The sequence below is a fragment of the Colobus angolensis genome, unplaced genomic scaffold, assembly GCF_000951035.1.
Source record: "Colobus angolensis palliatus isolate OR3802 unplaced genomic scaffold, Cang.pa_1.0 Scaffold18, whole genome shotgun sequence".
In the NCBI taxonomy this organism is placed as follows: domain Eukaryota; kingdom Metazoa; phylum Chordata; class Mammalia; order Primates; family Cercopithecidae; genus Colobus; species Colobus angolensis.
The window spans coordinates 4,392,742-4,405,962 of record NW_012114932.1 but is presented as its reverse complement, the minus strand read 5'-3'; the positions used below and the strand labels follow the sequence as shown (position 1 = coordinate 4,405,962).

At 40.6% G+C, this 13,221-nt stretch overlaps 1 protein-coding gene across 10 annotated transcripts in view; it reads right to left on the bottom strand.

Moving 5' to 3' along the window:
• The window catches only part of MAP4 (microtubule-associated protein 4), a 280,646-nt gene that overhangs the window by 138,295 nt on the left and 129,130 nt on the right, over positions 1 to 13,221 (bottom strand). The window contains exon 3 of one of the 10 annotated variants that reach the window (XM_011939190.1): positions 5,255 to 5,305. The exons of the other annotated variants lie outside the window; for them this stretch is intronic. Coding sequence (XP_011794580.1) covers positions 5,255 to 5,305 — 51 coding nt within the window. The remainder of the gene's footprint in view (positions 1 to 5,254; positions 5,306 to 13,221) is intronic. 10 annotated transcript variants of the gene reach the window in all.

Sequence of the window (13,221 nt, the reverse complement as noted above, 5' to 3'; positions counted from 1 at the left end):
AAAAAAAAAAAAAAACTTCATTCCCATATATTTACCTATGTGATTAGGGTTTCTTCACTATGATAGCTACAAAAACAGGAAAAATTGCTCAATCCTATTTCATCAGAGAAAGAAATATTGATCCACAGACCCATGATCTAACTGAGAAAAATAACAGACCCCATCATCTCATAAGAAAAGCATTTCCAATAAAATTCAACTTTTATAGTAATAACATCAAAAATTACAACGTATGTAGGCCAGGCACAGTGGCTCACACCTGTAATCCCAGCAATTTGGGAAGCCAAGGTGAGCGGATCACTTGAGGCCAGGAATTCGAGACCAGCCTGGTCAACATAGTGAAGCCCTGCCTCTACTCTTCTTGAGAAAACAAATAGGATTAAGTGAAAATGAAGGGAGATTTAAAAAAAACATAATACATGTGATTGACTGATAAATTTCCTCTGGACCAAGTTAAAACACAGAACCTTATTGTTACAGGAACTTTAAAAATTAAAATTTAAGTTTACATACATATTAGTGGCAGAAACATGGTAACACAATCAAGAAAAAACTTTCAAGCATAAAAATGTATTACATTAGGATAAAAGTCTGAGACATGTTATGGAAATAAGAGTTCAAGGACTCAAAAGAAGAATTTAAATTTCCAATGATAAAGAACAGCTTGTTCGTATATTTTTAAACTAGATGATGGAAATCAAAATGCTCTATATTTAGAAGCATTTGGATACATTTAGCAGAATGAGGTAACTTATTTTTATGTGGCAAAAGTAAAACATTCTCAAAATTCCATGTTTTACGACTAAACTTTTGCTACAAAATTTTAGACGTAAACTGAATGTACAAAGAGACAGAATTTCTCAGAATTCTGAGTATGTGACCGAAAGTTAAGACCACTATCTTAGACCAAGTTAAAAAGAAAGCTTCATATATACAGACAGAACATTTTCTAAGATAATAAAGTAAAAAAAGCAGTTAAAATTCATACCGATTGATTTCATTTGTATGAAACTAAAGCCACTAAATTTTTTATTGTATGTTTGTAACTGCAAAGAACAAAGTCTTAAAAGATCTACCCTTCTTGAGGCAATAAATAGGATTACACGAAAATGAAGAGAGTTGTTCTTTGTTTTTTGTTTGAGACAGAGTCTAGTTCTATCGCCAAGACTGGAGTGCAGTGGCGCAATCTCAGCTCACTGTAACCTCTGTCTTCCGGTTCAAGCGATTCTGTCTCAACCTCCCAAGTAGCTGGTAGCTGGGACTACGGCACGCACCACCACTCTCGGCTAATTTTGTATCTTTATTAGAGACAGGTTTTCACCATATTGGCCAGGCTGATCTCAAACTCCTGACCTCAAGTGATCTGCCTGCCTCAGCCTCCCAAAGTGTTAGAATTACAGGTGTGAGCCATGGCACCCAGCAAAGATTCTGACTTAATTTTTAAGAAAGAGGGTTTTGCTCTGTTGCCCAGGCTGGTATGCAGTGGTATAATCACGCCTCACTGTAACCTCAAAATGCTGGGTTCAAATGATCCTCCCCTCCCTCAGCCTCCCAGAATGTGGGACAACAGGTATGCACCACCACAGTCCGCTATTTTATTTATTTGAGACGGAGTCTCCCTCTGTCGCCCAAGCTGGAGTCCAGTGGCACAATCTTGGCTCAATGCAACCTCCGCCTCCCATGTTCAAGCAATTCTCGTGCCTCAGCCTCCTGAGTAGCTAGGGCTACGTGTCACCATGCCCGGCTAATTTTTTGTGTTTTTAGTAGAAACGGGATTTCACCATGTTGGCCAGGCTGGCCTCTAACTCCTGACCTCAGGTGATTCACCTGCCTCGGCCTCCCAAAGTGCTGGGATTACAGGAGTGAGCTACCATGCCCAGCCAATTTTATTTTTATAAAGACAGGGTCTCACTAAGTTGCTCAGGCTGGTCTCAAACTCCTGGGCTCAAGTGATACTCCTGCCTCAGTCTCCCAAGTAGCTGGGACTACAGGCATGAGCTACCACGATTAGCCTCATCCACTGCGCTTTAATTCAATACTACTTTATTTATTTTGTTGCTCAAATTTTTCCAGTGTTGAAAACGGGGAACTCTTTCAGTTGACTCCTGTGTCCCTTTGCCATACCATCTCTGTCATTGTGGGCTTTGGAGCATAACTCCCCAACAGTCTTTTTATAAATGATCTGTGGAATTAAAGGCAAATTTTTTTCCAGTGAAGAGCATAAATGAGAGATTTAATTGTGAACAATATGTATAATGGAAGTCTTATTTGCACACACCTGTTTACTTTCTCCCTGCCTTTCCTCCTGCCTCAGCCTCCCAAGTAGCTAAGACTACAGGCATGCACCACCACACCCAGTCAATTTTTTATTTTTTTTTCTTTGTAGAGATGCAGTCTTGCTGTGTTGCCCGGGCTGGTTTTAAACTCCTGGCTTCAAGTACTCTTCCCGCCTCTGCCTCCCAAAGAGCTAGAATTACAAGTGTGAGTCACCATGCCCAGCCTCCCTGGTATTTTTGACCTAAAATGTGCAAAAGGGAATTTCTGATTCATAAAATGTGACTTTCATATAAGATGCAGCAGAACACATTTCAACTGGCTTGGAAACCAGAAAATTATTCAAAAGCTATTTGCTTAGATACTAAAATAGTAGGTGAAAGTTGGATTAGATACAGGATATATATATAGCCTCAAAGTATCTCCTCACAAATTACTTATTCATTACAAAGAGAAAAATATAAATTTTACAGTAAAGAGGCCGGGCGTGGTAGCTCATGTCTGTAATCCTAGCACTTTGGGAGGGTGGGGAAAGCAGATGGCTTGAGCCCAGGAGTTCAAGACAAGCCTGGGTAACATCGCAAAACCCTGTCTCTACTAAAAAAAAAAAAATTAACCAGGCATGGTGGTGCATGCCTGCAGTCCCAGCTACTTGGGAGGCTGAGGCTGGAAGACTGCTTGAGCCTGGGGAGGTCAAGGCTGCAGTGAGCCAAGACTGTGCCACTGCACTCCAGCTAGGGTGACAGAGTAAGACCCTGTCTCTAAATAAATAAATAAAATGTTTTTTTTTAATTAAAAAAAATACAGTAAAGAAAACAGGCAGACACTAACAAGTGATGAAAAAGTTATCACCACCAATAATGTGATATAGTGACATCATGTGCTTCCTGATGTGGTGCACTTAGGACACACATCATATTTACATAGTACTACTGCCAAAAATGTGTAACTTGAATCTAATTATGAGAAAATGCCAGGCAAACCCAAATTAGGGGACTTCTAAAAAATAACTTGCCCATACTATTCAAAATATTAAGGTCATGAAAGACAAAGAAGAGCTGAGGAACTGTTCCAATTAAATGAGACTGAAGAGACATGAAAACTAATGTGATTCCAGATTCAACTGCAGACAAGAAGAAAAAAATTAGAAAGGAATGTGTTGAATCTGTTGGGACAACTGATGACAATGAAATAAGGTTCGTGGATAGACAGGAGTATCTCATCAACGTTTAACTTCTGATTTCTATCATCATATTCTTGTAATGTGCGAATGCCTAGTTCCTTGGGTAAAGAGGTGTGAGTTCTACAATATGTTCTTAAATAATCCAAGGGGAAGGAAGTATATGCAAAATATAAAGAGAATGATAAAGCAAATGTGCAAAACAGTAACAATTAATAAACTTAAGTAAAGGGTACATGGTAGGTTCTTGGCTCTATTCTTGCAGTGTGAAGTTTAACAAAGTCATTCGCTTACAGAATATTATTTAAGAGATGGGGCCGGGCGCGGTGGCTCAGGCCTGTAATCCCAGCACTTTGGGAGGCCGAGACGGGCGGATCACGAGGTCAGGAGATCGAGACCATCCTGGCTAACATGGTGAAACCCCGTCTCTACTAAAAAATACAAAAAACTAGCCGGGCGTGGTGGCGGGCGCCTGTAGTCCCAGCTACTCGGGAGGCTGAGGCAGGAGAATGGCCTAAACCCGGGAGGTGGAGCTTGCAGTGAGCTGAGATCCGGCCACTGCACTCCAGCCTGGGTGACAGAGCAAGACTCCATCTCAAAAAAAAAAAAAAAAAAGAGATGGAGTCTTTGGGGTCTTGCTATGTTACCCAGGCTGGACTTAAACTCCTAGGCTCAAGCGATCCTCCCTCCTACTAAGTAGCTAGGGTGGGGCTACAGGTACATACCAACCATCCTGGCTTGCCTGCAGAATATTTTTAGCAATGAAGTGTTTTGTTTTGTTTTGTTTTTTTGAGATGGAGTCTCATTCTGTTGCCCAGGCTGAAGTGCACTGGCACAATCTCAGATCACTGCAACCTCCACCTCCTGGGTTCAAGCAATTCTCATGTCTCAGCCTCCTGAGTAGCTGGGATTACAGGCGCATGCTATCACACCTGGCTAATTTTTGTAGTTTTAATAGAGACGGGGTTTTGCCACGTTGGCCAGGCTGGTCTCAAACTCCTGACCTCAGGTGATCCATCTGCCTCGGCCTCCTAAGTGCTGAGATTACAGGCATGAGCCCCCGGGTCCTGGCCCCCTGCTTTTCTTTCAGGCCAGGGTACTATTATTATGAAGTATACATTTTGGTACAACATTTTTTTCTCCAAAAAGAACTATTAGTTATGAGATAAGAGTCTATTTTCAAATCAAAGTCAGAAAATAACTATTTTTGTAAAAATGTCACACTAATTTTTTATGCATAGATATAAACTTCCCTAAATATGATCATGAGACTACTAAGAGGGTTTAGGATTAGACAAGTACACCTACCCTAAATAAATATCTACCATTTTGGAGACACAATTGCTTGTTAGTCTGCACATTAACCCAAACCTGAACAAACTGACCAAAAAAACCATTTCAATTCAGTGTAATAAGCAATGATTACACATCTATTATGTGCCAAGAGCAGTGATCTCTAATGCAGATCTGGCCATGTTTCTCAGTACCCCTCAGTTTCTCATAGACCATGAGACTCTGCATAATTTCTCTTGATCTGCTTCTCTATGATTCTCTCTGGTCACTTGTCACTATAACCTTTGATTTCTTAACACTGAGAAACCTGAGGTTGCTAGTAAACTTTGATTATGCTGTTCTTCCCTACTTTTACTAAATGTGTCATTCTCCATGAAATATAGTAGTAAATAAAATATTATCCCTGTGCTAGAGCATGTTAATAAGTGTAAGATAACAAATAGCTTAATTATGATCTTACAAGTGCCACAGAGGAAAGAGGAAAATTCAGGAAAGAAAAGCACTTACCAAGAGGAAGATGAAAAGAAAGGCTGGCAGGGTGTGGGGGTAGTGGGAGGTCTACAAGGGAAAGGGAAAGGGAACAGAAGTCAGGGAATGTTCTGGAAAGTTAATCTAAATCCGATCTTAAAGGATTTTAGAACAACAACTTTAGCAAAAGCTTTATATAACATCAACCTCCAGCCCAGAACTGTCCTCCAAACTCCGGACTCCTTATCTGCCTATCCATCGTCTCCATTTGGATGACTAGCAGGTAACTCACTGTGAACATACCCCAAGCTAAATTTCATTAATCATCTTTTTTTTTTTTTTTTTTGAGACGGAGTCTCGCTCTGTCACCCAGGCTGGAGTGCAGTGGCCGGATCTCAGCTCACTGCAAGCTCCGCCTCCCGGGTTTAGGCCATTCTCCTGCCTCAGCCTCCTGAGTAGCTGGGACTACAGGTGCCCGCTACCTCACCCGGCTAGTTTTTTGTATTTTTTTTTAGTAGAGACGGGGTTTCACCGTGTTAGCCAGGATGGTCTCGATCTCCTGACCTCGTGATCCGCCCGTCTCGGCCTCCCAAAGTGCTGGGATTACAGGCTTGAGCCACCGCGCCCCGCCTCCAAGCTAAATTTCTTCTCTTCCCTTCAAATCCTACTCCTTCTGTAGCTTTCCCCATCTGAGATGACAGCAATTCTTTCTTTTCAGTTGCTCAGGCAAAACCCTTGGAGTAATACTGGATTTGTCCTTGGCAACATCAAGGCCTTACACTTTAGGTAAGAGAAGTTTTGGGGTCATGCATATGTTAAAGTCTGATGAGAATGAATTCAAGAGCAAATGGGAGGAAAGGAATTGGTGACACGTAGTAGATACGTCTCTTTAAAAGAAAGCAAAGCAAAGTAAAAAGGTAGGTGAGATGGATGTGAGATTCAGACAGGATTCTTTTTTAATGACAAAAAAAATTATAGTATGTTTGATGCTGGTGAATGACCCAATTGAAAGAAAGCAACTGATGATGCAGGAGACAGAAGAGAGAACTGTAACAGCAGTGGCCTGAGTGACAGCATGAACAGTTCACCCATAATAGAAAAACAGCAGACAATAAGGGCATAGATGAACATGGGTTAGGAGGAAATGTGTGGTGGGACCATGTGGAAGTTCTGCTCTGATTAAGTCAATTACTTTATGAATATGACTTATGAATATGAACAGGAGAGCCAAGTGCCAGCAGTTTCACAGAATAGATGTGAAACAGTTGTCTAGGAAAGTGAAATATTTTACAAACTCCTGCGAATTAGTGGCAGAGTCCCTCAGTTTGTGCTCTGTATTGAAATGAAGCAAGACTCTTACATTTCCTGAACATACGTCTAATAATTCTGCTTTCTGAATTTAAAAAACAGATTTTTAGTTTTTAAAAACTATCAATGAGAAACTAGATCAAGTAGAAAGTATGTGCTCATGAAAAAGGCAGTTTCACAGAAAGAACAGGGGTTTATTTTATTTTTTTTTTTGAGACAGAGTCTCGCCGTCGCCCAGGCTGGAGTGCAGTGGTGCGATCTCGGCTCACTGTAACCTCCGCCTCCTGGGTTCAAGATTCTCTTGCCTCAGCCCCGAGTAGCTGGGATTACTGGTGCGCACTGCCATGCCTGGCTGATTTTTTGTATTTTTGGTAGAGACGAAGTTTCACCATGTTGCTCAGGCTGGCCTCAAACTCCTGACTTCGTGATCTGCCTGCCTCGGCCTCTCAAAGTGCTGGGATTACAGTCATGAGCCACCGTGCCCAGCCAGAACAAGGGTTTAAAATGAGAAGATCCGGTAGCTCACATCTGTAATCCCAGCACTTTGGGAGGCCTAGGAGGAAAGGCTGCTTGAGGCCAGGAGTTCAAGACCAACCTGGGCAACAGAGCAAGACCACATCTCTATTTTAAAAAGATTGGTTTAGTTGTTTAATGATCAAATGCAACCCTCTCATTTCTAATACTTAAGCTTCACCTGGGATGTGGGACTAAATGCAATAATATAGGAGGTCAACTGTACAGTGCTAAATAGCTATTGTTATTCTCATGTTATTAGCTATTGTTATTCTCACTGTTATTAACCATATGTTGATCAACTACAAATTTGTTATCTATCAACCAACTATAGAATAACTGTAGGTTGATCAAGAAACTTTACCAGAATAAAATAAAATGAAAGCAAGAAGAGGTTAGAAAGGAAGAAGAGAAGTTGGATTCTACTATACATACAACATCTCACAATCTAAAAATGTAAGCCCAGGAGAGAATAAAAAACAATGTAACAACACTAAACACAATAAGGTTGTCAAGTAGAAAAAAGGCTTACATATTTCCCTGCCAGATAAGACATACTGGACTCTAATCATTGGAATGCTGCACATTACTGGACAAGTCCTAATTCAAAAGATGCTTATACTATGTTTTCTCACTGACTGACTTCCCCAGAGAACCCCCATTTCATGAAATAAAAACTTTCTCAGTGAAACACACACAGCATTGAAAATAGCATACTTTTTTTTAGAAACTAATCACATCCTCTGAGACATAGATATTCAAATTTACTTTCTTTTGTTGATTCCCTCTCCCCAGAAGTCAGATTCCCACAGTAGGCAAATCAGCTTGGCAGAGAAGTAGCAAGAACCTGAGAAGGCATGTGTGCTATGAGTTAGCCTCGGGCAAAACAGCCAGGTCTCAACTTAAGGGAACCCTCTGGTGCTGTCAGACCCATGCCAACACTGCCCTCTACTGGCCAGCTAAGCTGGTTGCAATTTTCTGCAAAAGAAGGGACCAGTCTGTTAAGGAGAAATTCTGCAGTATCTAACAGTAGTCACTTGGGCCCTTTTCCGTGGATTAGTGTTTCTCAATCATGCATATGCATCCAAGTCACCTATTAAGGCTTGTTAAAACAGACTGCTGGTGTGTGGCAGGGTGTGGTGTCTCCCACCTGTAATCCCAGCACTATGGGAAGTCAAGGTAGGAGGATCACTTGAGCCCAGCAGTTCAAAACCAGTCCAGTCCAGGCAACACAGTGAGGCCTTGTCTTTACTAAAAATGCAAAAAACTTAGCCAGGCCACTGCCCTATGTTAATTTCTTATTCTGTGGGAATAAGCTTTTAGCTTCAAAGGCCTTAAGGAATGTTAAGGAGAAAGCATTTTCTCAACTTCAGAAGAACTATTTAATCACACAGAGAACAGAAAAATTAAGTGATTTGTTCCATAAATATGCTATTTGTGTCTGAGGGGCAATACTGTGCTACATGATCATCTGAAAGAGTAAGAGTCACAGATGTGCTGCTTCCTCATTCACATCTAAGAGAAAGCTTCTATCTTGTGTCTCCCTCATCTAGAAAATAGCGCCATATAATGCTGATAATGAACAATTAAGGAAAACACAATTTTTCAAGGAAAAAAGTCAGGTAGTACATAATTTTCTTTCTTTTTTTTCTTATTACGGCCATGGTACAAAACAAGTAGTACATATATCCTGAAAAAGTATTTGAGAATTGTTTCTCAAGGTGATAGGCATTTTAGAAGAAGAGTTTTACACCAATTTTATTTCTAAGTATTGGTATTTAGATGGTTTACACATGCAATGCTAAGATAAAATACTTGTAGAAGCAAGAATAAGTTGAAGTGCAAAAGGAAATGAGTATAGTATATCCACAGAAAAGGAATAAAGGTCGGGGGGTTCTTGTGTTGCCAGGTATGAAGGGAGAAATCATACTTAGAGAAAAAAGCAATTTTTCTGCTTTGTGATAAATGCCATAAAAGCGGTCCTGCTTTCTTATCTCTTATTTTATAAGTTGAAGACAATTAGGGTGGACATGTAAGAATTAAAGGAAATAAAACACCATTGTCCAAAGAGTTCTATTATGTGTAACCTACTCAACCATCCCTTCTATATCTAGAGGCAAGAAAATGGTTGATAAACTTCCACTGGATGGCCTAAGTAAGCCTGTTGTTAAGAACATATCAAGAGCACTAGGCTGGGTGCAGTGGCTCACATCTGTAATCCCCGTGCTTTGGGAGGCTAAGGCAGGAGGATCGCTTGAGGCCATGAGTGCCAGACCAGCCAGACGAACACAGTCAGACTCTGTCACTACAAAAAATAAAAGGATAAGCAACGCACGCATACCTGTAATCCAAGCTATTCAGGAGACTGAGGCAGGAGGAACCTTTGAGCTCAGGAGTTAGTTACATGTTGCAGTAAGCTATGATTGTGCCACTGCACTCCAGCCTAGGTGACATGGAAAGATCCTGTCTTTTTTTGTTTTTTGAGATAGAGTTTCACTCTTGTTGCCCAGGCTGGAGTGCAACAGTGCAGTCTCGGCTCACAGCAACCTCTGCCTCCCAGGTTCAAGTGATTACTCTTGTCTCAGCCTTCTGAGTAGTTGGGATTACAGGCACCCACCACCACGCCCAGCTCATTTTTTTCTGTTTTTAGTAAAGACAGGGTTTCACCATGTTAGCCAGACTGGTCTCGAACTCCTGACCTCAGGTGATCCACCCACCTCAGTCTCCCAAAGTGCTGGGATTACAGGCATAAGCCACCGCATCCGGTAAGACCTTGTCTTTAAAAAAAAAAAAAAAAAAAGTGTCAGTGATCAGCAATAGTTTACTGAACCTCATCTAAGAATAAAATCAAACTTAAAGTTAGATGTATAATAAAACGTTAATGAAGTCTACGGGCCTTCCATCACTTCTAAAGACGTATTCAGAAGACCGGCTTGTTTAGAATGTTCTCCAGGAAAAACACAAATATGAAACCTGTCATTATGGCAAAAACCATCAGTCCGATAATGTATAAAAATCAGACCCACAGCAGAGAAGTCTCCATTCATAAAGAACTCACTAATTGCACAAGATTTCTACAAGGATAAATAGGGCGGCTCCTTTCAATTTTCTTCTTTGATGTCTCCAAACAGCCATCACCCCTTCCTTTTATTCTTAGTTAAGACTTCTACAACTTTTAGGAAGCTGGTATGGAAAAAATGCAGTAATTTACAATCTATTGTAATTATAAACTTTATTATTATTATTATTTTTAGAGACGGGGTCTCTCTCTGTCACCCAGGCTGCAGCACAGTGGTGCTATTACGGCTCACTGCAGCCTTGACCTCTGGGGCTCAAGTGACTGCCTCCTACACCTCAGCTTACTGAGTAGCTCAGACTACAGGCACACACTACCATGCCCAGCTGTAATTATAAAAACTTTAAACATGGTATCTTCAAAGAGTTCGTGGAAAATGCATTCTATGAAAAACCGTTCATGGATTTCAAGGGAGTTTTTCTGCATCAAAATAACTCATACTCCAGCCTGACCAACATGGTGAAACTCCATTTCTACCAAAAATAAAAAAATTAGCTGGCATGGTGGCATGTGCCTGTAAGCCCAGCTACTCAGGAGGCTGAGGCAGGAGAGTCGCTTGAACCCAGGAGGTGGAGCTCGCAGTGAGCCAAGACTGTGCCACCGCACTCCAGCCTCGGTGACAGAGAGAGACTCCATCTTAAAAAAAAATGAAAATAAAATAAAAAAAGCTCATACTAACTTGTTATAACATGTCTGAACAGGATCTAGTTTGAAGCACTCAAAAGGATAAAACATCAGTTTGAAAAGAGCCCCTAACAAAGCAACATGAATCCTGCTAAAATTGAAACAAAAGCAAATGGTAAATTTATGGTGAAGCTTGGATGAAAGAATGGTGAAATCACTGATGCTTTCTGTAAAGTTTATGGGGCCAATGCCCCAAAGAAATCAGTAGTTTACATATGAATAACTTGTTTTAAGACACCAGCCAGATGCAGAGGTCCGTGCCTATAGTCCCAGCTACTTGGAAGGCTGAGACAGGAGGATCACTTGAGCCCAGGAGTTCAAGGCTGTAGTGGTATCATTACACCTGTGAACAGTCACTGTACTCTAATTTGGGCAACGCAGTAAGACCCTCTCTCAAAAAAAGAAAAAAAATAAAGGAGGAGATGATGTTGAAGATGAAGCCCCCCGTGGCAGACCACCAATATCAATTTGAGAGGAAAAAAGAATGATCTAATTGAAGAGGACTGACAATTAGCAGAACCAATAGTCAATACCACAGACATCTCAATTGGTTCAGTTTATACAATTTTGGCTGACAAATTAAAATTGAGCAAACTTTCCACTCAACTGGTGCCAAAACGGTTGCATCCAGATCAGCTGCAAACAGCAGAGCTTTCGATGTAAATTTTAAACAAGTGGGATCAAGATCCTGAAGCATGTCTTTGAAGAATTGTAACAGGAGATGAAATATGGCTTTACCAGTATAATCCTAAAGACAAAGCACAATCAAAGCAATGGCTACCAAGAGGCGTAAATGCTCCAGTCAAAGCAAAAGTGGATCAGTCAAGAGCAAAGACAAGAGTTTTTCAGGATGCTCAAAGCACTTTGCCTGTTGACTTTCTGGAGAGCCAAAGAATGATAACATCTTATTATGAGGGTGTTTTGAGAAATTCAGCCAATGCTTTAGCAGAAAAACACCCAGGAAAGCTTCACCAGAGAGTCCTTCTCCACCAGGACAATGCTCCTGTTCATTCCTTTCACCAACAAAGATAATTTGTGACAGTTTTGATGAGAAATCATTAGACATCCACCTTACAACAGTCCTGATTTGGTTCCTTCTGACTTTTTTGTTTCCTATCTTTAAAAAAATCTTTAGTAGCAATGAAAAATTAAAAACTTAAACAAAAAAAAACTTTAAAGGGTATCCATTTTTCTTTATTTCTTCATTTTTCTTCATTTAATAATGTTAAAAAGCCAGGCACAGTGGCTCACACCTATAATCCCAGCACAAAAGAAAAACAAATAAATATTTACTCCAAAAAATCTCGATTCCTTAATGGAAAATGGGAAAGGCTATCTCTCTCTTAATCCATAATGGATGGTGGAGACATTTGTTCTCTGACTGACTAACATAAACAAAGAAAACTTAGTAAGAAGAAAGGAATGATAAGACGTAAATATTGTAGCAACTAGTCATGGTTGAGATGCTCTTCCCATCCTAACATTAACTTACCCTCATCAGTCATAGGTGAAAGAAGCTAGCTGCTTTTCATTTTCTAATTTCCTTTAACTGTGCATTGTTTCTACCATCCGGGACTGAGACTAGGTGGATAAGGACAGTGAGGTGGTAGCAGCAGATTTTCTTGTGCTTCATCTTGAATGACTTGATCCATGTAACATTAACTTGGCCCAAGAGGAGGAAAGTTTTTAAGACATTATTTTATTTATAAAAAACTAAATTCTCCCTGCTATTCTTGACATGTAAATAACTTAAAAGTTCAGGCCAGGCATGGTGGCTCATGCCTGTAATCCCAGCACTTTGGGAGGCCGAGGTGAGTGGATCACCTGAGGTCAGGAGTTTGAGACCAGCTAGGCCAACATGGCAAAACCCCATCTCTACTAAAAATACAAAAATTAGCCAGGCATGGTGGTGCATGCCTGTAATCCCAGCTATTGGGGGGCTGAGGCAGGAGGATCCCTTGAATCTGGGAGGCAGAGGATGCAGTGAGCAGAGATCGTGCCACTGCACTCCAGCCTGCGCAACAGAGCGAGATTCCATCTCAAAAAAAAAAAAAAAAAAAACAACAGTTCATTAACTCAGAAGACTACTCCAGAAACTGGCAAGTGGTTACTCCAGGAAGGAGAACTGCCTAGCTAGGGTGTAGGGATTGGGATCATTTGTTTACTGTATATCCCTTTGAACCAATTGGATTTTGTACATATGCATTTGTTAGCCTGTTCAAAAAATATATGAGTTTCTGGAAAATTGAATTAAAGGATAAAAATATGAACTTTACTTCTCAACATAAGCTTTTTCAACATCAAGACACTTTTGCAAGCAATTATAGCAACTTTTTTTTTTTTTTTTTTTTTGAGACAGAGTCTTGATCTGTCACCCAGGCTAGAGTGCAGTGGCATGCTCTCCACTCACTGCCACCTCCATCTC